General features: G+C 38.4%; 1 protein-coding gene across 3 annotated transcripts in view; it reads right to left on the bottom strand.

The window, feature by feature from the left end:
• Positions 1-5,168: 5,168 nt before the first annotated feature.
• Positions 5,169-26,383, bottom strand: part of WASF3 (WASP family member 3) — a 174,935-nt gene continuing 153,720 nt past the window's right edge. For 2 of the 3 annotated variants that reach the window (XM_049778241.1, XM_049778242.1), the window contains exons 5-10: positions 24,719-24,872; positions 18,983-19,100; positions 15,065-15,240; positions 10,845-11,108; positions 9,113-9,480; positions 5,169-5,784 (exon numbers count right to left, since the gene is read on the bottom strand). In XM_049778241.1, coding sequence (XP_049634198.1) covers positions 5,627-5,784; positions 9,113-9,480; positions 10,845-11,108; positions 15,065-15,240; positions 18,983-19,100; positions 24,719-24,872 — 1,238 coding nt within the window. In that variant the 3' untranslated portion in view covers positions 5,169-5,626. Of the gene's footprint in view, positions 5,785-9,112; positions 9,481-10,844; positions 11,109-11,910; positions 12,078-15,064; positions 15,241-18,982; positions 19,101-24,718; positions 24,873-26,383 lie in introns of all 3 variants that reach the window. The other variant, XM_049778243.1, reaches the window with a different exon arrangement.

Raw genomic sequence — 26,383 nt, 5'->3', positions numbered from 1 at the left:
AATGCTAATAGAGCTTGTGAATCTTATGAAGGGTGTCGGACAATTTGGTCTGGTCAGCTGACTTGTAAGTAAAATGAGGGCTCTCTAGTGAGTTGATTTTTACTATGTCTAGGAGGTGGATACCCCTGGGAGAAGGAGTAGACAGTTCCTTTAGAGTAAGCAAAACTACTTAGATAAACTACTTAGATGTAAAGCATCAAAGTACAGACATGGTTAATACACATAACTAAAATAGGACATGTATGCTTTTTATTAAATTAAAAAAAATTAATTTAAAATAATTTGCTTTGTGACCATCCCCACAGTGCTCTGGCCTTACTGCTGGCTCTGTATAGAATAAAAAAAAAAATAAAGTCCATGAGTTGGATAAGGCTGCCTCAGGCACCGTGTTTCTAACCCCTCATGTGGACGGGTCTGATGAAGAAGGGTAGATGGGCAGAGAAATAATACACAGCAATCAGAAAAGATATTCACTGGCGTCAGCTCACTTTATTCCTCAAGGCCTTTCTCTGCCATGAGTCTCTCTACCATGTGCTCATTTTGCCATGTCTTTCTTTCCCGAGCTCTTCCTGCTCTATGCTACTTAAGCTAACTGCTTTTTTTCCTCTCCCAAAGCCAGATTCCTCATTATTCAGAATCCCACCCACCAGGGTGGAGAAAGGCCTGCAATAACCTGTAATAACATACCAAAAGGTTAGAAAAAAAGAAATTAGGAGCAAGGATTCACCTTATAGCTCTGAGCTCAGGGATTACTCCTGTTGGGCTTGTGGAGGGCAGGAAACCATAGGGGCAGCTAGGGATCAAACCTGGGTCAGCCGCTTGCAAGCCAAATGCTCTACCTGCTGTACTATCACCCTGGCCCTAAAAATAAAATTTTAAGTTTAGGCACCATGGTTTACAATAGTTTCCACAAAAGATATTTTAGGTTTACAATGCTTCAACACCATTTTTACCTCCATCAATTTCTTTCTTCTAATGTTCCAGATTCTCCTACTCTCCCCTCAGGCTGCCACAACAGGCAATTTTTAAGATTAATTAATGCAGTTTGGGTGTTTGTTTCAGTACTGATGGCTCTGTGGTCCAGATACTATAAAAATGAAAAGACCTGAGAGAAGAAAAAGAGCGGGGAAAGTAAGAAACAAACAGGAGATAAAAGGGGAAAGACTTGGATCATGGTGGTAGAGGGGCAAGGTATATGTACACTTTCAGAGACCAATATTCCATCAACCTACTTAATTTTTAAACTCTAATCTGAAATTCAGCTACTTTGTTTACTAATGCATTTTGCTTTTAATAACATTTCACACTGCTGTTATAATTTTCCTTCATTCTTAAAACATTTCCACAGTAATACAGTCTTCAAATTGTGTAAATGCATATTTATTGGATAAACAGTATTTATTCCTGGTTCTGTGCTCAAAGATTAATCCTGATGAGGCAAAGGGAACCATCTATGTCCCTATGGACAAGCAAAAAATTTAAAATAGATATAAGATAGCTAATAGATAACTTATTTTTAAAATGCTCTGCATTCATCAAGAAAATGCAAATCAAAACAATGTAATATCACCCAACTCCAGTGAGACGGCACACATTAAAAACAAAAACAAGTTTGGCAGGAATACGGGAATAAAGGGGTCCTAAAAAGGGCCCTCATCTACCACTACTAGAATACTATTTTAGCCTCTTCAAAAATAATACAGACACCTCAAAAAACTAAGAATTGAGCTTCCATATAACTCAGCAATTGCACTTCTTGGCTTCTATCCCAAAAACTATTCAGAAAAAATATTTTCACTCCTAATGTTCATTGCAACTCTAATCACAATAGCCCAAATCTGGAATAAACTCAGATGTACAAGACATGATGACTAGATAAAAAACTGGTACACATACACAATGGAATACTACTTGGCTAGAAGACAAAATCATATTTTCTGTTATATGTTGGATGTGAAGAATAAAATCAGTGATACAAGTCAGAAAGCAAGGGACAAACACAGAATGATTTCATATGTGGAATATAAAGAAACATAATAGAGAAGTAACAAATGGCTAAAGACAACAGAATCTGAGAACTGGCCACAGAACTATGTTTACTAAAGGAAGGAGAGTCGTCAAAAAGGGATACTGGGATAATGGTGGAAGGAAGTCAATGCTCTGGTGAAGGGTGATGTGTTGGAATGTTGTGTGCATGAAACTCTATCATTAACCCCACAATTTTGTAAATCACAATGCCTCTCAAAAAAGCTAAAAAAAAAGGCAATCATAAAAAATACAGTAATCATATTGGTAGTCTCTGTTATCGGATAATAAAGATGCTAAGTACCCATCTGGCCCCAACTTCATCTTCCCAAATGCCTAATATTCAATATTATATTAAATAAGAAAAATCTTTTAGGGTTAAAAGTAATTTTATTTAGATGTTACTTGTACATAATCTATAGTATGATATACAAACAGATAAAAATTGTTAACAGAAGTTTTTTGTTTTAATACCACTTTATTTTTTATTTATAACAGCATTGGTAATACTGCAAGATGACAGATACTTTGATTTATAAAACAAACTTACTTGCTACTTATGGCTGATACATTCCCACTTGTCTTTAATAGATTAAAATGTATCATGTATTTCAGTTGCAAATTATTACAAACTCACAACCTAGCCACTTAGTGCTCAGAAAATGATATTGATGTTCTAAATATTTTCGGAAATGAAAAGGTTAATTATCTAATACTTACAAAACAAAAGTGGACCCAATGTGAAGGTGTGAGTCCAATAACAGAAAATCGTCTGCCTAGCTACTGTGCAGGAAGTGCTGAATCTTCGTCTCACCTGTGTCTATATCTATGGTACAAAGAAAATGCCCATAAGCTGCTCAGATATACATGGTAGGGGAAACAGCTGAGATTATACAACCACCAAGATATAAAACTCATTGCTATGAAGTCTCTATAAGTATTTTCTCCACTTGTTATAGCAATTATTTTTGAAAATGAAATATTCATTCCTTCACTGTTTTTCTGTATCAGAAGTTTGGATTTATATTTTAGAATGAATTAAATTTGTTGAGAAAAACAGTCAAAGATAATTCTAGTTGGGTTTTCATCCTTTTTCATTCTTTTCAAGGTAACAGAATGCAGATTGCAGAGGATCAGCTTTAGTCAGAAAACAACATTAAAATTAACTTGCTAAGGGGCAAGAAAGCTCAATGGGCTGAAGCCGTATATACATTTTATAGGCAGGAGTCCTGGATTGGACCCCAGCCCTGCATGTTTCCCCAAGTACCACCAGGAGCACTGTCAGGCAAGGCTCAAAAACAAAAAAAAAATGAAATGTTCTGAATTGACTTTGGGAAAGTAATTAGTGATAGGCTTAAGAATATTTATGACTAAAGTGACAGTAATTTTATTATAGTAAGAAAGAAATAAGAAATTCTGATGTGGATAGATGTGCTTTTTACCCATCCTGAGACCAAAGGGGTAACATAAAAACAAAAACCAGAAAAGTGCTACCAGATGTACATCTTAGATTTATGTAGGTAATATCTCATTCAAGCATAACAAACCCTCCCCCCAAAAAACAAACTAAACAAAAACCCAAACCACATAACACTGTAATAAAGACAAAAATGCCCCCAAAAGAGAGAAGTCTCAACACAGGCCCTACACTGAAAGAAAAAGAAGGAAAGATAAGTTGAAGGTGAATGAACAACTATTATTCACATTTAATAATTAATAATGTAAGCTGGTCCCAGGAAAGGGACATTAGGCTTTTTCAGAGTTTCAAAATTCATGTGACTAAAATTCAGAGTGCAGTTTCCATGTGATGATGGTCCACACTAGTGACCATTCAGGTACTCACCCCAGGAGAATTCATTATCAAAAATTTGTGCATTACAATTTGGTTTACATACCATACCTACCACTAAACCCACTACCTGTTTTCATCTTAAGAATTCCACCTCATAACAGTCATGGGTAGCTGTAATTGTTTGAAAAATCTCCTAGTAAAGTGTCTTAGTGTATTCTTAGTGTATTTAAGAATCCATACCTAGAATCAAAGCTTACAACATTCATCTATTCAACACAACATTCTGGTCCATCCAGAATGACAAAAAGAGCAGCTCTCATTCATGAGTTTCCTAAAAGTATGCCTTTTCTAGGAAAAGAACTCCCAGATCTCTAGGACTGACATGGAGAACAGGAAGGGCTAAGGTGAGCATCATCAGCTCACAGCTATGGATATTGACTGGGCTAAATTTGTGAAGTACTTAGAAAAATGTACTGAAAGAGCGAGAGAGATTGAGAGACTGAGAGAGAAAGAGAGGAGGGAAAAGAGAGTATGTGTGAGAGAAACACTGAGAGAAACAGAGAGAAAGGAGAGAGAGAAAGAAAGAGAGAGAGAGAGAGAGAGAGAGAGAGAGAGGGAAAAGAGAGTATGTGTGAGAGAAACACTGAGAGAAACAGAGAGAAAGGAGAGAGAGAAAGAAAGAAAGAGAGAGAGAGAGAGAGAGAGAGAGAGAGAGAGAGAGAGAGAGAGAGAGAGAGAGAGAGAGAGAAAGCCCTGGTCATGATAGATACTTAATCTGGCCATAGCTCCTTGAAGAGCAAAGTTGTGTCAGTCTAGCTACATTCACTAACACCAAAGCTTTGAAAATCCAGATCCAGTAAAGGAAGGCATGATCTGACATAGTTTCTGCAGCAACGTGCTGAGGATCTAAGAATAATACAGAACACTTGCCTCTGGGGAATGGGAATGAGCTGACTCATCATATCCCAGCCCTGTGCTTCTAGGATCCTTCTCACTGTGCTTCTGGCTGGTGTCTAGTGACGGCTGTCAGGAGTCATGACCGCCATCCCCAAAAGCTCCTGAAGAAAAAGGACCCTGTTCCTCTTTTCCATTACTATTAAGCTGTGGAAAGATCTGAAACAAACCATCCACAAGCATATGCCAAGCATTTACCACAGCTTTTACCTTCCTGGAAACGGCTCTTCCAAATTTCACATTTCATAAGAGTGTGCAAGGGAAATGAAGTTATTCAACAGGATATTAAAGTCCACACTGAGGCTACCAAGCCAAGAAACGAGAAGCAGAAGCATTTGATTCTCTTTGCTTAAATCTTGTGCTCTAGAAACAACTTCTGAAACAAGTTTTGTTTCTGTTTTGTTTTTTAAAGGTGATTGGAAGACATCACTGACACATAGTCATTAATCTCGCAAAGACCTAACACCAGGCAGCTTCATAAACATACAGCAAGTTTTCAGATTTATAATGGTCAATAAAAGTAAACCCAAATTGCACTAAATACTTTCATGGCCAAGAAAAAGGAAGCAAATGCTGTTTTCAGGACAATGCAATAGTTACAGCATATTTCTTCATGTGCAGCACAATTGCTATGCTTAGTGGCACTTAAGTATTACACAGTAAATACTGAAAAAACCCAGAATATTTGGATGTGCAAAAGCAATGTCACATTATTAATACAAAAGTTGCTAAGCTACAGGGTTATAATATGTCTATTCAGGTGTTGAGACCACTTAAGATTTTTCAGTATCCTTCTAGCACAGTCTCCTGACTGGTGACCAGCCTTGTCATCAAGTGCCGATTCTGTGTGTTGCTTCAGTCGGACCAATCGTTCTCATCAAACTCGGAGTCCTCATCAGAATCACTATACTCCACAGCAATGCGCCTGGACAGGATGGTAGCCACGTCATTCCCCACTGGCTCACGCTTGGCTTCTTGCTCGCGCTGCTCTTGGACTTTCTTCAGCTGTATTCCTGGAGATACAATACCGAAGTCAATCCTTTGCTCCAAATTAAAAAGAAACTATAATATGTTGCCTGACTATTTTCTCTTCATTTTTGAACTATGCTTGGTGTTACTTAAGGCTTATTCCTGACTACACTTATGAATCATCCCTAACATTAGATGCTGAGAATCAAACTTGGATTGGCTAGAGGCAAGACAAGCACTTCATCTGCCGTGCTGTCATTCTGGCCCCACTTGTATATTTCTTTAACTGGCCTTTTTATTTTTAGTCACACAAACATTGTGGGGGTGTCCAGGGCACCTCTGGTGAGTCTCAGTCACCAAACTTCCATTCTCTACGCAAGGGCTTGAAAATACAATGCTGCTTGGGTTTTACAGTGATTTTCAGGCCACCCCTGCCCTACAGTGTGGGGAACCTCCACAGTTGTGTACCTCTTGATGTTCAAAGGACCATGTGGTGCTGGGAATAAAACCTGGGTTGAGGGTATACTAGGAAAGCACCCTAACTGCTGTACCCTGGCTCCATAAACTGATACACATTTAACTAACACTAACAAAAATTAACTTTCTTTTTGAAATTTGAGGGGTAGAAAGAGAGCTATTTCCCAAGGAACTCCCTGCCAATAAAATATGTGCACTGAGTGAGACTCATAAGGTTTAAATAGTCAATAACGTACTAAAACATAAAAGTTACATTTCAGTAGACTTATGAAATAATGAAGAAAAATCCCACAGCTGCACAATACAATATGGAAGCTCCATGGAACTATTTAAGGATAACTTTAATTGTTGCTAAAGATTACCAAATTACAGGCCAGAGAAAGTAAGGAACATTGGTATCATTACAGAACATTTTTCTGGACAGTTCTATAATGAAATGCTTGAAACAACTGTTCAAAAACCACAGTCTTTTCCAACTTTGAAAGGTTAACTTAGGAATTTTGCATCAATAATTATTGTTAAATAATTAAATAAATAAAAAATTATATGAAATGCAATGTAATCCTGCTACTATGGTTAAGTCATGATTTAACATGTTAATTCTTTCTTTAATGACTTCTGAGTTTTTTTTAACTGACTTCTTGACTGATTATACAGAAATATTTCCTTTGTACTCTGACCAGGTTACCAAAAGAAAAAAAAATTAGTAATCTTTCTCTACCATCCTACAATATTTCATGTGTATAAAAATATCAAAATCAGACTATTTGTATTGATTAACAGATAGAACCCAGCCATCTAGTCTGTACATCCTGTCAACATACATAATACAGAAAATGAAAAAAGAGTTCCACCAGGTTTCCCTAGATTCATTACAGCCACCCGTTATATTTGACTAATGTCCCACAGTCTCTGTTTCTTCAGCATTTGTGTTTAGGGGCCTTCGGTATCTGAAGGACTCATATACTTTTTTTTTTTTTTTTTTTTTTTGGTTTTTGGGCCACACCCGTTTGATGCTCAGGGGTTACTCCTGGCTATGCGCTCAGAAATCGCCCCTGGCTTGGGGGTACCATATGGGACACCGGGGGATCGAACCGCAGTCCGTCCTACACTAGGGCTTGCAAGGCAGACACCTTACCTCTAGCGCCACCTTCCCAGCCCCATACTTTGTCTATCTATGTGTGTTTATCAGATTTTCCTCACAATATGATCAGATTATTTATCAACTTTTAAAGTTTACAGGTTTACAGGTCTAAGAAAGTCAAACAGCCTCATGTATTACCAACCAGCAGTTACAACTTGGGACTTTTTTCACCTCTGGGACTGACTTTCAATTCTGATGAAATGAAAATAAGTCAGATCCACCATGAAGTCTGTGGTCTTCTGTGGAGGGCCTGATACTTGCATCTTCACCTCACCAGAGTGAGACTCAGGCAACTGTGTGGGACCAAAAGATCCTTGAGCTCCCCACATGTGTGAGCAGCTCAGTGACCCTTAACCAAACCAAGGCCCAACAGGTGCTGAGAACACATGGTGTACTTGAAGTAGATTCTGGGAACAGTCTGACTTGGCCAGACTTATTCTAAATGCTTTATGCTGTGAGCACAGTGTCAAACTTCCACCTGAAAAGTCCTGAGACATCCATTTGGTGCTAAGTAAATACTGAGATATTATAGGTTTGGCATAACAAGTGAAAAATAAAAGTCAAGAACACATCATAGATTGAAACACACACACACACACACACACACACACACACACACACACACACACACACACAAAACCCTCAAAACTAGGGAAGTGAGTGCATTTACTCTCATTTAGATATTCACCCTTAGACTGAATATAGAGGAAAATATCCAAATAATTGATCTTTCTTTTAAAATTATGTTTCTAATCACATTAACCTTTCTGAACAAATCAGCTCTTCAGTATTATACATTTATTTTGTACTAGCAATAGATATATATTATTAAATAAATATAAACAAGGGGTCAGGGAGTCAGTACAAGGTTTAGGAGCATAAACCAGGTTTATGGCTAAATCTGCTTTGATCCCACCACTTGATCTTCTTCCCCTAAGCATCACACAGGAGTAGCCCTGGAGGCCCCTAAGCACCAAGAACTGCCAGGGTGGACTGGTGATTCCCAGCAGCATAGGGCCTGAGCAGTATTGCTTACTCAGACCCTTGCACTGAATTACAAGTTTGGCCAAGGATCTCCAGGAGGGGCTCCCCCCCCCAAAACAAAAACCTAACAAACAAACAAACAAAAAACCAAGGCTCCTTTTACTCTCTGAGCTTCAGTGTAGAATATTCATTTTTAAAAAATTTATTATTTTAATAAGTTTTTGGTTTACAATACTGTTTTTTATGTACATTATTCCAAGACTATACCCATTATTAATTTATTTGTATCCCTCCTCCAAAGAACCTAGATCCCTTCCTCTCACTACCCCCTAATAAATTGTGTGGGCCAGTTCCTCTGTGATATTATTGTTTATTGTTATCTTGTTATATCTTTAAGTCCCACATATAAGAGAGAGCATCTTGTATCTGTCCTTTTCCTTCTGACTGACTTCACTCAGTAGATCCTCTAGGTTCATCATTACATTCAGTATAATAGCCAAGATATGGCAACAACTCAAATGCCCAACTGTAGATAAATGGATCAAGCTAAGATATGTAAGATATGACATTGGAATACCCTGTAACTCTAAGGAAGAACAAGATATGCAATTTGCAGCAAAATGAATGAAGTGATCATTTAAATATGGCTATAGGTATAAATATGACTATGAATATGACTTTAGATGTTGGAGACATAAAGATCTCTCTCTCTCTCTCTCTCTCTCTCTCTCTCTCTCTCTCTCTCGTGTGTATATTTTTCCACTTACCCATTCGGATAGCAGCAAGAAGATCACTTCGAGCATCACTTATGGGTGGTTGTGCAGTTTCTTGTCGTTTTGCCTCAGCTACTGGAGGGCCATGCATTGGGGAGGAGGAGAGGGAGGAGCCTGCCCCAGGGGGGCCAGGAGGTGGAGGAGGGGGGCCAGGAGGAGGGGGTGCTGTGACCACCAGCCCACTGGTAGGAGGGTGAGGTGGCACTGTATAGGAGGAGCCGGCTGCTGCAGGGAAGGGGGGCTGTGCGGGGATCTGAAGGGGACTAACGAAAGCAGTTTGTGCTGAAGGAATCATGGGTGGTGGTGGCGGTGGTGGTGGTCCTGAGGGGTTGTAATATTCAATGATCTGTGCCGGAAGCATCCTAATAAAGAGAGGAAACACAGGAGACATTAAAGCAACCAAAGAGGGTCAAGTTCTGAAAGGTTCTAGTATGTTCCCGTAAAACACATATGTGCCAACACGTGAACATCACCCTTGGGACCTGCTCTTTTCACATGACATTATGGCAAGGAAATTCAAGTTCATCTACTGTAAGACATTCGAAAGAACTCAAGTCGTATTCTGTGAAATTTAGAGTAAAACAGTTGACCATGGAGGTGAGAATGGTTAGGCAAATGCATCCTTTAAGTGGGGCATCTCAAGTGTGAACTTGGTGTGGGGTCTAAGGCCAAATCTAGAATATTCTATATTCCATACCCCACATTTCCATGGAGACGCCCTGAGTTCACAATGTCCATTAGAAGACCAAAAGCTTTGAAATGTGCTAAAGATAAGAAATCTGAGGCTTTACTTTTTTCCTTCTACTCAGCCAAAGATTTTCCATAGCAACTGGGCATCTCTCTTCCTGATACTTGAAGTCAGCCAGAAAATATACCAGAAATCCCAACTGAAAAATAAGCAACAAACTGGAAGTAACAGATGGGTCAGGAAGAAAACCTCTAAAAGGTAAGTGGCATATTTAAAACAGAACTAATAGTGGCCTAGATTGAAGAATGCACATTAATAGGAACACACACAACTTTCTAAAGATAAGGTCACCCTAAGAAACTCAAGAAGAGGGGCCGGAGAGATAGCATGGAGATAAGGCGTTTGCCTTGCATGAAGGTGGGTGGTTTGAATCCCAGCATCCCATATGGCCCCCAAGCCTGCCAGGAGCGATTTCTGAGCATAGAGCCAGGAGGAACCTCTGAGTGCTGCCAGGTGTGACCCAGAAACCAAAAAGAAAAAAAAAAAAAAAAAAAAGAAAAGAACCTCAAGAAGAGAGCTAAAGAAAACCAGGAATGAAGGCTGGTTCCTAAACTGGTAAACATGTGATGTCTGAATTTTACATAGTAATGGGAAAGGAAAGGAGCTGGAAAAAGTGAAGAGATTCTACAACGTAGTCTGAGAAGTGAGACAAGTGCTTTGAGATCCATCTAGAATGTAAAGCCAATCTGGATGTGTTGGAACAGGCTCACGAATTTCTTTTTGGTCCTTTACCAATGCCTCACCTATTGAGTCACTCCCACATAAATGCATGTGAACAGAGAGGGAACCTATAGATGTGAACTCAAGAAAAGGAGGAGCATGGTGCTGTTCTTAATATCAGTTTAAAATAACTGAGAGCCAGTATCCTCTCATCCATGGCTGTTCTCTAGACAGTGATCATTTGGTCCATGTCTGTATGCCCTGCACAGCAAGATTCTACTAGCAGTCAGCAGTGATAAGATCAGGAAGCTCCTTTACCCGTAGTCAGCCGGAACCATAGGTGCAGAGGCCTGGGATCCCTCTGCAGCTTCTGGGGGTGGTGGTGGTGGCTGCTGTGGTCTGTTGAGGGCCATGTGCCTTGCTGAGGAGGCAGGAGGCCGGTACTCATGCTCCAGGGCCTGGTTTGTGGGCCCATGGGTCAGTGCCTCTGCTGTTGCGTGAGAAGTGACCACAGTCTGCGCATGCAGAGAATGGTTGGGAGTAGCTGGGTACGAGTAGTCGGTGATATCTGAGGCGTGGGACCTGAGGCATAAGAGAAAAGAACAAGGGCATCTATAGCACACATCTCCCTTCTCAATAGCCTAAACATGCCTCTGAATCACAACACCATCCATGCACAAAGAATACACATGTAATTCCCCTGCTACCAACTACGAGAGCATTGAGCAATAACCCAGTGGTGACTTTAGCAGCAAGCCCCAATGTTACGTGGTTTTGAATTCACAGGTTGGAAGGGAGTAAGTCACACAGACTGGCAAGCAGGAAAGAATTACCCTCCCCCTTCATCATATTCCTGTATTTCTTTTTCCTCTGAGTGGGAAGACTACCAGACAAGATTCCAGCATCAAAGACAGAAGACTTCAGTGGCAATGCAACTGACAGCATATAATTATAAATTAACAAACGGCAGGTGAACTGAATAAACATGAATGGTGAGAAAAGAGAAAATAAACAGAGATATAGTACAGTGGTTCAAAAGTATTGTTTTTTCAACAGAAGAGATGCATTTAGCCAAAAAAGAAGCCCAATGCTGCAATAAGATGCTGTGATATTTCTTTGAATGCGCAGTAGCAAGTGAAACTCTGAAAGGAACATCTGGGATTAGTTGAGCAGAGTGCAGTGAGGCAGGGAACAGGGGTTCGAGTGGTCCCACAGGGCACAGGATGCAGCTGCACGGCCACAGGCATTAAGTTAGTAAGGCACAGTTGTGCTTTTGGCTGGGTTACAGGGAGACCAGGTCAATAAGGGGAAGAGCGTCCTCTCCTAAGGGCTAAGCAAGGTAGGTGACCTGGGGCTGGCAGTCCAAGGAAGCAAAGTGACGAACCCTCGGGACATTCTGTCCTCTTTGGTGCTCCCTGCCTGCTGCAGTTTCTTTGCGTCACTCATAAACTCAATGCCCATTTTCCTTCTCTCCCACTCTTCTTTTCTTGTTCTGACTTTTCTCACATTTATCTGCTGGTTTCTGTTAGGATTCAGCTTGTGTTTCTCTCTCTGAAGGAAACAGGCAAACACAGGTTGGGGTTGTGGAGGGAGAGGGAGGGAGAGATGGAGGAGGACAAGTCACCTGTTGAATCTCCATTTTTGCAGACTCCCTTCACTGCAGCATCACAAGGCACTTTCTTTTTTGCCCCCCCTCCCCAGAAAAGCTTTCTAATTGAGAAAAGACTACATACCCCCACTAATTGCAGTATACTACTACTATTAATAAAAATAGTAACTCTTTTTCTTCCTTAATTGCTATATAAATTCTAGATTACAGTAGGTCTCCTTTGAACTGCACAAACTACCAGCAAGTGAGCTAAAAATATTTTTAATGGGAGAAGACCCTGATCTATATTTAGATTGGGCATATTTGGAAATATACATGTCTTAATGGCCTTGAATAGTTGATGATGGGGGCTTAACTGTGACACTGTGTCATACCGGTGCCTTTCTAAGAGAAGTAAGTCATTGAGCAAAATATGGAGTTTTTCAGAGGAGAGGGCAGGGCTTGCGGGGGTGTCAAGAAATTGAAACTCCTGGTGTAGTTTACAGTGTGACTTTATAGAGTGGTTTTGTAATAAAACCTGACAGAGGAGGAACAAAAGTATATTTGGAGAAAATGAGATCTGCAGAGTTCTAGAGAGCAAGACTTTAAGGAAAGGGGGACAGAAAAAGGAGCTAATGAGTATAAGGTGGATGCCCACAGACAAGAGATCACAGGGGGCGGGAGAAGAGGGGATGAGTAAAAAGAGACTCACTGAAAGACAATGACTATTCTTGCATTCAGGCCACAGGAAAATGGAAATCAACCATAGAAGAACTGTGTGTGTGTGTGTGTGTGTGTGTGTGCGCGCGCGCGTGCATGCATGTGAGAGCGTGCACGTGTGTGCTATTCAATTTCTTCATGACAATGGGATGGGTGAAGATGATTATGGAAACAAAGAAATGAAGTGTAGCAACAGTTGGAAAATTAAATGTCCACCACCCCATACCTTGGCCAAGATTTGGAAATTAGACAAGTGGGCAGAGTTGAGGGCATGAGTGGGGGTACTGTAACACAGGGACAAGAGAAGGGTAAGATTCCAGGACAGCTGGATGCTAAGCTATCACACTTCCTGTGGCTGGCAACCTTGTCCTCAATTCAAACTTAGAATCGGACCATTCTAGAAAAGGGAAACATTTATAATTCTTTTCTGTGAATTAGGTAAAAATGGTTTCTAATAGAAATGGCTTATATACATGCTATGAAACTTGCATACTTAAATTTCCCTGTATATTCCTTGATGATATTCTTAATAGGAGACAATGGTTAGACTCCACATTTCCAAACAGTACATAATAATAAATATAAAAAACAAAAATAAAAAATAAAAATAGAAAAAAAAACAACAGTCATATTAATTTTATAAAGAAAAAACATAGAAAAAAGGCCATACAGAGAGATATTTGTTCCAATGTAAACAATGACTTTTCTGGATAAGATTATGGAAAATATTTAATTTTCTATGATCTCAAATAGCAAATAAAATTTTATATTTAATAAAAAAAAGTAAAATAATCTAATAAAATGTAAAAATTCTGATCTAGTTTAAAAGAATATAATCTAAGTATATTGATAATTATAATCTATTTTTCTGGTGCCTGAAAAAATGAGAGGCCTTGAGAAAAATACAGGTCAATTATAATTTTGTTTATAAAGAAGTAAAATTTCACTTGCATTTTGAAAATAAGAAAAATATGTGAAAACATAGATATAAAGGTAGAATATAAAGCAATCTGAATGTCATCAATTTTCTATTAAATATGGAACAATCAATCTCAGATGCTAAAATGAACATCAACTATCCAATTGAGGCATTAAAAAAGCATTTTTCCATCTGCACCTGTTAAAATAAAAGGTACACACTGAGTAATAGAAAATACATGTTTTACGAGAGCAAATAATCACAATTAAAATGATTAGATTTAAACAAAAACATCCTGGGAGTTATGAAGTTCAAGTGTTCCTTCAAGCGTTCATCCAAAGAAGTATGAGCAGAATTGTATCATATTGTATTCCTACCAAAGGATTCAAATCTAAAGTTAGTTAAAGTTTCAGTGATTTTATAATGTTTAACAGATAACAGCTTACAAACAAATACCAGCCATTTATAAATTTATAAAGCCATTGCTTTATATCTAAATAATGACTTTCAGTTCTGCTGATGTTAGTTTATGGCATAAACTGAAGTGATGAGAAATAAAAGTTACTATTATTGGACAGGTAGTAATGCAATGTCCAGATCATTGATGCTTTTGAAATGCTCATGAATCACATAAGAATTTTCCATCAAATATTGAGCCCAACTGAAGATATGAGTTTAAATAAACAGATGACTATATTTTCACAAAAGCTGAAATAAAAATTAAAACAAATAAAATTCACTAGTAAATTTTTGTCATTCACTGAATCCCTTTTGTGACAATATGCTTATTGACCACATCATTTACACTTGCAAGAAAGTTTCACTTCATTGCTAACACTTTAAAAAATTCCAATAGAATACACTTCCTGAAAATATAACACATAAGAATAGTAAATTGAAAAGAAAAGCTACCTTTTGCTTAACCACTCTTAAAAAGCTTTTTAAAAAGATTATTCCAATAGCACATCAATTACCACCTACCAAATATTCACAAATGGCAAAGAAGATGAAGCAGAATGAAACACATAAGAAAGAAATTATTAAAATAAAAATGGTTTAGGCATTGGCAATGACTAAGGTCAAATTCAGAACTTCTGTTAAAACCCAAGATTAACTTAACAAGAAATGGTGTCAGAGAGATGAGAAAAACCACACATATAGTAACCCAATATAAAACCAAGCTACTACAAAGTAGCTTAAAATATAGTTTAAAATGCATATATGTGATTGCGCATTCACACCAAGTGCAAAAACTTAGAGGCTTTGTTCTAAAGCACACACACATGTGCATGCATACATGTGCACACACACCTAGTTTCTGGGGACAGGGATCCCTCGGAAGATGCTCCATGGTACACACTCTGAGACAACCTGTGATCGGGTCTAAGCTCTTTGTCATACGCCATCATATTCCACTCTTGCCGCCTGTTCCTGGCTTTTCTAACCTTTTTCACCTCACGGGTGGTGCCGTCTATGCGCTTTTGCTCCTGGTGTTGAGGAGAAGAAAGTGAGCATGTGAGATAGAGGAAGAGGAAAAGAGCAGGTTAGATGCAGTTTTAATGCATGGAACAAGCCCTGCGTGCAGACAAGAGCAATTCCCATTTCCATCACTAATGTTAAGGACATTAATACAATGGGAGCCTTGGTGACCCTTGAACAACATGGGTTTGAAATGCTATTAAATACCTTACACCTGGATTTTTTTTTTATTGTCCATAGGTCTACTTTAGAAGTCCACCACCATATACGTTGGTAGACTAAATCCAAGACAGCACAATTTAATATAGAGAGGTACAATAAGTGGATTTTCCACTGTGTGAAACTGGCTTCTCAATTTTCTTCCTTCCCTATCATTGTTCAAGAGTCAAAAGAAGTTGCATACTCAATACAGACCCAACAAAAGTTAGTTAGCTAATAAGGAACCACCAAAATAATTCAAATTATTATGTTGTAACTACTATAATTTTGGGTAAAAAATAAAGCTCACTTGGCAGGCTTTCAGCATTTTAAAACTGTTCTAATCCTCTTCAAATCTAGTTTTTAGATAAGCATCTAACAATATTATGCAGAGAAATCATTTTCCATCACTTCACAATTTGAACTGACTTGTCAAAAGGCAATCATGCTAAAAAATAATTCCTAATGTTCTATTTCTGGTTTCTAAAAGAATTTTTAGAATTTATAAAATATTTAAGCTAAACTTACAATTAGCTTAACATCAAACAAAATAAAAATTAAAACTTACCTTTCTATACCAGGAGTAATTCCTACTGAAGCTCTATTTTGCTGCAAAAGGTGCATAAATAAATTCTTGGATCCTACATAAGTATTTCTTTATAGGGGAAGATTCTTATTTCCATGTGTTTGCATAATTTTCCTGGCTTCTCTCATTTCTCTGCATGTTCTTAGAGGATAAGAACTATTATAGGATTTCCACACATTAAATAGTGCTGACTAGGATCTGAGTCAGAGGCTCTTACAGTACTTACTATACCTACATACTTGACCAGGCACTGGTTATAAAAATGGCAAACAAAAAATGGTAGCTATCTGAGATTGGAAAGAGCACCAGAGTTTAGGCATTTGCCTTACATATGGTTGACCATAGTTCAACCTCCAGTATCATATATGGTCCCCTGAGCATTATTAGGAGTGATCATTGAGCACAGAGTGAGTCAGGAATAAGTCTTGACCACTGCCAATTATTCCTCCCCAAGCCCCCGCAAATGACAGTGGTCTGTCCAGATGGGATTTGCAGTTCCACAGACAAATAATGTCTGCTGATAAAATGTGGGATGGCTTCAATGTATTCTATATGGAATATACTGAATGTTGTCTCATCTGCAGGTCAGGGAGAGATGCTATTATCTTGACAGATCCCTTACATAGAGAGAGCATGACTGCCAATTCTACTCAGTATCAAGCCAGAGTCCACACACTCTGTTGCTCTACAACCCTCAACTAGTTAGATGCTTCCCACCTGCTGTTTCCTCTATGATAATAAAGCTATTCCTATCATTTCGGAACACTTCACCACAACAGAACTGTAACTACATACTTGTTTGCGTAAGTCTACTATTTAAAATGATTTTTAGAGGCCAGAGCACTAGCACAGTGGTAGGGCATTTGCCTTGTACATGGCTGACCCAGGACGAACCCCGGCGTCCCATATGGTCCCCCAAGCCAGGAGCGATTTCTGAGCACATAGCCAGGAGTAACTCCTGAGTGTCACTGGGTGTGGCCCAAACACCAAAAACTAAAAACATATGTATGTATATATATATGTATATATATACACACATATTTTTAAAACCAATATATTTATTAAAAATCAATTTTTTAAAAACATATATATATATATATATATTAAGCCACTAAAAAGAACCAGTATTCAGAAATAATAAGTTTTGGGGTCAGAGTGATAATATAGTGGGTAGGCACCTGACTTACATGCACATGGTCAACTTGGATTCAACCCCTGATACCCTGTTATCCCTGGAGCCCTGCCAAGAATTGATACCTGAGCACAGGGCCAAGAATAAGCCTCAAGTGCTGCTGGATTTGCCCCCTCCTCCTCCCTGCCCTTCCAAAGAAACAATCAATTTCTCCTCTTCAAATTTTCTACACAGATTTTTTTTCCCTTTATTTAGACTTATCATTTAGAAATGACAACCAAGTTGGGGTTTGGGAAATCCTGGGAAATGACAGATAACTTGCCCAATTTTTTATTCCTATATAGAACAATTTCCCTCTGGATGAGTTTCAGGGGGCTGCATCATTTCTTTACTTAATGCTTGCTTACCTCACTGTATAGCCATCTCCATAGATGATGACTGTCTTTTCACAACAATATATCTAGCACGTACAAAGTACTGAATAAAGAATAATTTTAGACATGAATATGAACTTCCTATCAGATGTACCTGAGGGATATGGAATGAGAAAGAAGCAGGGGAAAAAAATCAAGAATTCTGAAGACAGAGTAATCATGTATGGATAGAAAGTTAGTCTAGGGCAGTAACTCAATGGACCTCAGAGCATGCCAGGAATGCCAAGGCTCCAAGTATAATCCACAGCACTACCAAGTGTGCCCTGATGGTCTCCAGCTCTACTAGAGCCTACCAGAACCAAATCAGCAAGTCTGAGGACCAAAATATCAATCATACACTGCTGGGCTCAGATCAAGTATTAGCTGAAGGCGCCCAGGCTCCCTATGTACAGCACTGAAGCATCTCCACCAAGAAAAAAAACAAAAAACAAAAAACATGGCTGTCAGTCCTGAAGAACAGGAACAAATAAAACAGTAAGTTAAGTAGACTGCTTTGTTTTTATTTTTGGACCACACACAGAAATGCTCAGGCATTACTCCTGGTTTTGCACTCAGGAATTACTTCTGGCAGTGTTCGAGGGACCATATGAAGGGTTAAACCCAAGTCAGATGCACACAAAGCAAGCACCCTATCCAGTGTACTATTTTTGCGACAAGGATCATAGGGAAACTTGGAAGCCATTTATACAGCATAGAATCATTTCCAAGAAAGCACTCTCAGAAAGTTTAGTGTGTTTAGTAAAATTACTATTAAAATTTAATTAAAATCAAATACCTTTAAATTTTATCTTTTTTTGTGTGTGTGCAGGGAGAGAAGGAGTTGCTGGGGAGTGTTAGAGCTTGGGTATACAGTGCTACACGTGCAAGTTATGAGCTTTGAAGCTGAGCTATATTCCTCACTATGCTTCTGGTTCTCTTCTAAGTCCTTCCAAGAATGCTTGCTCTCAACCTTCAGGTTACCATATTACTACTAACAAAAGGGAATTGTCTATTGTACTCAGTCTATATCCTTATGGTGAAAATCACACATGTTCTTCAACTCATTCTTAAAGTTTCAGCAAGATTTTATTTACAGCTAGGTCGCAGTAGTAGTCAAGGATGTTAAAATGAGAAAAGCACAGACTGATATCTAGTATGGAATATTGACTGCTTTCTGAAAGAGCAGGAGAAAGGTTATAAAATATATATAAAAACAAACTGAAATTTGGCTCTGTTAAATCAAAGCATTGTATTTAGTAAACAGTAGCATACTATGTTAAATGGTCTACATCATCATGTGAGAAATGAAACCTGTAAAAAACACAAAAGGATTGAGTTCTTCACAGATTACTGATTTCTTCCTGAATAAGAATCCACATTATACACAGATATAGTCTTTCCCATAGTAAAAATAATTTTACCTTTTGACGTCTTTTCTCTTTCCTTTTGTCTTCTGTATCCTGTAGCATTTTTTCTTTCCAGAGGTCAAAGAAATAGGAAGGATCAGTGTAGAACTTCAGTCCATCCTTTTTATCATCTCTGTAGGTCAATAGATCATAAGTGTGGGAAGAAAGAAGTTTGTTAGATACTGTCATATGGACATGATGCTAATTTAACTGCTGAGATCATAAAATATACAGGAGGCATTTAATGTACTGAAGATACCTCTGACATTTGATCATCTGACAAGCTGCATAGATGTGTAGAACAGCAACTTTTAGGGAAATTTGGGAAAATGAATCTTACAAATCCAAATTTGCATGGAGATGGCTAAATACTAAATATAGCCCTTCAACGCTACTCTGATGCTTCAGTGTTATTTGATTAAAAATAAGCAAGCACTCTGGTCCCCTTTTATAGTTCAGAGTTCCCAATATTGATAAATCCAACTAGGTGGGAAGCCGAGTGTCCATGGAATGGGAGGTGGCCGGGAAAGGTTTGAAGTGTAGCTCTATCTAAGTGGCAGTGCAGTAACTCCGATCTGCAAGTCTACCCAGTGGCTACAGAGGGACTTCTCTTCAGCCACTATTTCAGTATTTTCAAAATGAAACCATTTTTTCAGAGCCAGAAACAGCAGGCCCTAGCTGGTGGTTTCTGCTAATCCAGGCCCTGATGGACCCAGAGGAAGAGCCAGAGGGATCTCATTAGGTGACACGGATGATGGTGGCACCATCTTTACTTGGCAGGGCCTTTTTACACTGTCTATATGTGGGACAGCATATTCTTACCTTCACACTAGCACAGAACAGGCAAAAGTACCTTGTAGCAAATCTACATAATCTCCTCACTCCTAAGAGATTGGAACCAAGGTCCACAGAGTCTCCCCAGTTAACCAATTTGGGAACGTGGGGCTTTGAAATATCATTTTCCTTACATCTATGACTCACCATGAATAAGACTTTCCTTCTATGTATTTCTACTTTGGTCTTAGCACTAGAGGCAACCCCTTTGACAGGCATAAAACAGAAGATTCACTTGCCTATAACCATTTCTTTTTCGGTTTATTTTTGGGCTATATCTAGTAGAGCTCAGGGCTTTCTCCTGGCTCAGTTCAGGAACCACTCTTGGCAGTGCTGAGGGAATCACATGGGTTTCCAGGAATCAAACTTGGGTTGGCAAATATCCTAGCCATCTCTCTAGTGCTAACCATTTCAATTTTAAGTTCTATGATACCTGGAATATTTTAAGCTATTGTATGTTTATGATAGGACCAATACTGATGCAGTCAGTATAATACCAAAAGTCACATGTAAATCAATTGCAAAGCCTAAAATAGATTTATACAAAGTTAACTACTCTATGAGTAGTTATTTTAACCAGTATTTGGGCATTAGATGTGGCTCGGATGCTGAGCGCATGTCTCGGCACATGTGAAGCCCAGAGTTATATCCTAACATTGCCCTTCTCCCCCAAAAAGTATTTGATTTCAAGAGGAAACAAAGCATTTGCATTTTAATTCATATTTAAGCCACTTGCTCACAAAAAGAACTTGTCAGTCTTTGGAGTTCAGGCCATACTATGTTCTGGTAAGCCTCTCATCATCAATATAAACCCTGTTCTCCAGAGGGTCGCTCTACTGGCTGTATTTGAAAATCACTAATAAATAAATGCAATTCACTCTACGTGTTGGCCTCAAAAAACTTAAAAACCCTTTTTCAAGGTTCCTAGCTAAAAACCTGAATTAAAGGAGATTTTATTAAGACATTATAAAAAATCAAGTATATAAAAAATTAAACCTTTAATGACAATATTGAAAAATCAAGTATAAACAGGCCATGTTAACCCAATTATAAACATGCTTGTAATCCTTATGTTTAAATAAAGATATTTATATTTAAAATAAAAATAAACAGGCCATATTTAAGACATAAAAATGCACAACTAAGAAATGGAACTAATACTTTAATGAAGGCAGAAACTTAAGCAAAACATTTTCCTGACATACAAATATAAGCAGAAATGTTCCATGAATATAGCAACTAAGCAATTAGCTTTTCAGTAAAACTGTGCTCTCTACTATTAAGACTATGTATGCTAGTGTCATATATCAAACTTAAATTCAAATGTATCTTCAGGGGCTATGTGCTCAGAAATTGCTCCAGGCTTGGGAGACCATATGGGATGCCAGGGGATCAAACTGCAGTGTGTCCTAGGTTAGCGTGTGCTAGGCATATGCCCTACTGCTTGTGCCACCACTCTAGCCCCAGGCATTTCTATCTTAAAAATACTACTAAAAGATCAAATACTTATTTCCCATAAAAATAAATTTAATTTTATGGAATTGAAATTTTAAAATAACTACTAATTTTAATTTAATCTTTTATTTTCTTTTGGGCCATATCCTACTATGCTTAGAGTTTACTCTTGGCTCTGTGCTCAGGGGTAACCTATAGAGGGGCTTGGGGGACCCTCCCTGTTGATGGGAATTGAATTCTAGTCAGCTGTGTTCAAAGCAAATAAATGCCTTACCCCTGTACTATTTGTCCAACACAGTCTTGATCAAATATAGGGAGTGCTGTTTGCTTTTAGAAAAGAATATATAATAAGGTTTTTAGGAAATAAATTGAACTAGAAGGTTTTTTTTTTTTTTTTTTTTTTTTTTTTTTTTTGGTTTTTGGGCCACACCCGGCGGTGCTCAGGGGTTACTCCTAGCTGTCTGCTCAGAAATAGCTTCTGGCAGGCATGGGGGACCATATGGGACACCAGGATTCGAACCAACTACCTTTGGTCCTGGATTGGCTGCTTGCAAGGCAAACACCGCTGTGCTATCTCTCCGGGCCCTGAACTAGAAGTTTAATGCTTGATAGGGACACATGCCTTAAGCATCTGACCTGAGTTTGACTTCTAACACAATAGGCCTTCCAAGCATCTATGCTTGTGGCCCTGGAGGGTCCCCAGGACTGCCAGGCTAGTTTGAGTAATCCCCAGTATTGCATGACCTGAGCAGTTCCACAACCTCAGGCCCTAACACTGAACTTCTGGCCAGTTTGGTTGCCTTTTATTAGAAGTAGCCGTGTGTAGCACCCCTTAGAGCTTACTCAAAGCTCTGTGCTCAGGGGTAAGCCCCTAAAAGGGATTGGGGGATCCTCTGGGGTACATAGCACTCTAGCATCTACCCCTGAAACTTGTCCTCTTCAAAAAAAAAAAAAAGCTTGTAAATTAAATCATAAGAAAAATTCACATTTATCACTGATCATATGGGAGCTCAATTTCCAGTTTTTGGAGGAATAAAGGTTTCCATAAACCTTTCCATAAAGGTTGGACTAGACAGCATTCTCACCAGCAGTGGATATGAGTTCCTTTCTCTCCACATCCCTGCCAGTACTGCTTGTTCTCATTCTTTGTGATGTGTGCCAATCTCTGGGGTGTAAGGTGGTACCTCATAGTTGTTTTTGTTTTTTGTTTTTTTTTTTTTTGTTTGTTTTTGGGCCACACCCGGCAGTGCTCAGGGATTACTCCTGGCTGTCTGCTCAGAAAGAGCTCCTGGCAGGCACGGGGGACCATATGGGACACCAGGATTCGAACCAACCACCTTCGGTCCTGGATCGGCTGCTTGCAAGGCAAACGCCGCTGTGCTATCTCTCCAGGCCCCACATAGTTGTTTTGATTTGCATCTTCCTGATAATTAGTGATGTGGAACATTTTTTCATGTGCCTTTTGGCCATTTGTATTTCTTTTTTGTCAAATTGCCTGAGCTCCCATATGATCCAGCTATCCACTCCTAGGGATATACCTTAGAAACACAAAAATACAATACAAAAATCCCTTCCTTACACCTATATTTATTGCAGCACTATTTACCATAGTCAGAATATGGAAACAACAAAGATGCCTTTCAAAGATGAAGGCTAAAGAAACTGTGGTACATATACACAGTGGAATATTATGTAGCCATAGGGAGAAATGAAGTCATGAAATTTTCCTATACATGGATGTACATGAAATCTATTATACTGAGTAAAATAAGTCAGAGGGAGAGAGAAAGACGCAGAAAGACTCATCTATGGGTTTTAAGAAAAATGAAAGATATTCTTGCAATAATTTTCAGAGACAAAAGAGAAGAGGGCTGGAAGTTCCAGCTCACTTCATGAAGCTCACCACAAAGAGTGAGGAGTGTAATTAGAGAAATAATTACATTGAGAACTATCCTAACAACGAGGATGAAAGAGGGAAGTAGAAAGCCTGTCTAGAGTACAGGCAGGGGTGGGGTGGGGAGGAGGGAGATTTGGGACATTGGTGGTAGGAATGTTGCACTGGTGAAGAGGGAGTTCTTTACATGACTGAAACCCAACCATAATCATGTTTGTAATCAAGGTGTTTAAATAAAGATATTAATCTCTTCTCCAGGAGAAGAGAACTATATATGGAAAAAGTGGCCTCATGTCCTTTCCCAATAGTGCCCACTATTGGGAGATATTACATTTCCTGAAAGAAAATTTCTGTCAGTACTGAAAGAAAGGCTGGAGTCTTGACTGTTGCTTTGCTATCAGGCAGCCACAGAGGTGAATGTTCAAATATCTACTTCTAGGCCCTGATAGAAACAGGAACTCTGCAAGAACCAATAGGCCACAAGGGCTGTGCAGAAGGAAGGGTTTTCACTGGATTCTATGAGGACTTTGTGGGCTGCAGGATGGGGGCAACCCATACAATGAGTAGCCTGAACCAAATTCATTGATCCTTGCTCTGAGGGTGGCTGAAGTTTACAGCAATAGGCAAGGTGGGCAGGAGAGCCAGGATGTCCAGTAAGCAGAGAGAAAGGGTATTGAGAAGGGAGATGAGGGGAAAAGTGACCAAATAGGAAAAAAAATAGTGAGAAAAGAGGTAGGAGAGGTCTTTCCTAAAAAGTGATTTTTCACTTTAATTTTTTCACATTAATGTTCATTGTAGGCAGCACTTATTTTTCATTCTTTTTCTTGGAAATTTGGTTCTGACAAAGTGTCCTACATGCTATAGTAACAAAAGATTATTGAGGTTATTACAGAGTATAGATTATTTATTCTTCTGCAAAATTATTTTTCCGAATTAAGTAACAAATTTTTCTGAAGTACTGACATTATAAATGAATCATGTGTTCTTTAAAAACTGACTTTCAGTAAGAACAATATAACCACACATGAAATTGCTCTGCTGTTTGTCCACAACTACTCATAATATTGGGTTAAAGTTAACATTAGCACTCTTTCCTTGCTAATATTACATGTTGACATATGAAAACTGTAAGAATCTTGTACCATGGTTATCATAACCATGTGAATGAATGAGAGAAGTGGAAAGCTTGTCTAGAGTACAGGTGGGGGTTGGGTGGGGTGGAGGGAGATTTGGGACACTGGTGGTGGGAATGTTGCACTGGTGAAGGGGGTGTTCTTTACATGACTGAAACCAAACCACAATCATATTTGTAATCAAGTTGTTTAAATAAAGATATTATTTAAAAAAAAAGAAATTGCTGCTATACTGCTGGTTTTTTATTTGAATAGCATGTGTTCACTTGCAATTTACCTGCGGCTTAAAAACAAAAAATAATCTTGTACCAATACTTGCTTCACTGGGTTTAAGTCTGCCCTTTTCACTTTATGAATCTGAAGGATACACTTCCACAGCTCTTCTGACCCTCCCTTCCACCTTACTAACAAGGCCCAGAACAGATGAAACCATACCTGTATGGGGTAAGAATATTCAGAGGAGGTGGTTTATCACTCTGGTTGTAAATGTCAGCAACAGGGTTGGGAATACTGTTCTTTGAAACCACCTGCTGGTCTTGAACTGTGGAACTTTTGAAAGCTTTTTTCATGTTGATATCCTGTAGTGACACTATTTAGAGAAAAGCCCCAAATTGAGTTATATAAAACTTTTTAACTGTTTACAAAAATATTTTGTCTAGAATAACCAAATAAAGCCTATTACTTAAACCCATGCTTAAATAGTAAGGGCTTCATGAATAACATATTCACTATGAAATTAAGTCAAATCATGTCTTAGCTTCTTTTGTAGTATCCAAATTATTTCATCAAACTTAATATTAAGACACCTCTATTTAAAAAAGCATTTCTCTAAAACCATACATGAATACAGTGATTAGTACAATAAGCATGTATGAATAAAAAGATCTGAGTATTCTCAGGAAAATAGAGTCAAATAGCTAATAGCAGTTTAATTACATGCAGAAAATAATTCTGGGAAAAAATAACCCTACAATACAAATATAAAAGATCCCTAATTTTTTTCCAGTAACAACATTATATAAATATAAAAAAGATTTTCTCACTATAGCTCTTAAAAATAATTAGCATGGTACAAAATTATACTAAGAAGGAAAAAATTGGGGCTAATTATACTTATTTCTTGTGTTTGTACAATACATCTCACTTATTAACTTACACAACTTTCCACAAACTTTTTGAGTAAAAAATCTATTTAATTAATTTATTTGACCAACAAAGCTGCGAGTAGGGTGTGAACATGCCCCTAAAAGGGGGAACAAAACAGAACCTGGATTTCCTCATCAAGAGTACTTCTACTGCAAAATCCATGCCTAGGAAAGTAGTAAGGTGAGATGTATTTTTAAATTAGGGCTACATTGGGGCCAGAGTGGTGGCACTAGAGGTAAGGCGTCTGCCTTGCAAGTGCTAGCCTAGGATAGACCAAGGTTAGATTCCCAGGCGTCCCATATGGTCCCCTCAAACTAGGAGTGATTTCTGAGCACATAGCTAGGAGTAACTCCTGAGCCTCAATGGGTGTGGCCCCCAAACAAAAGCAAAACCAACAAAAAAAATTAGGGCTACATTTCACAAATTAATTTTTGTTGTTGTTTTTGTTTTGGGCCATACCCCACAATGCTCAGGGGTTACTCCTGGCTCTGCACTGGAAATTACACCTGGCAGTGCTAAGGAGACCATATGGAATGCCAAGATTAAACCTGGTTCAGTTATGAACAAGGCAAATGCCCAACCTGTTATAATATTCTCACTTCACAAATTTTTTAAAAAGCTGAATGTTATGTACTAATATGATTATTAAAGGTCAAAGACAAAAATCTGGTGCCATCATCATTTTAATGCAATGAAAAATAATAACTATAATGATATAAGGGTAAAAATAACACTCAACCTGAGCAGCTTATCCTTAAGGTAACTATGATGTTGATTATACCTTACTTTTTTTTGTAGATTTCTTTCCAGAATACCCATAATCTTTTATTCAAAGGCCACAGAAAAAGACATTTAAAAATAAAACTGAATTTCAATTTTGTTGAAATTGCCACAAACTTTCAGAGTATATCATCAAAATAAATACTAGTTCCTGCACAGAGCTCATCAATACTG

The sequence above is a fragment of the Suncus etruscus genome, chromosome 8, assembly GCF_024139225.1.
Source record: "Suncus etruscus isolate mSunEtr1 chromosome 8, mSunEtr1.pri.cur, whole genome shotgun sequence".
Lineage (NCBI taxonomy): Eukaryota > Metazoa > Chordata > Mammalia > Eulipotyphla > Soricidae > Suncus > Suncus etruscus.
The sequence above is the reverse complement of the archived record's forward strand: the minus strand, read 5'-3'. Positions and strand labels throughout refer to the sequence as shown.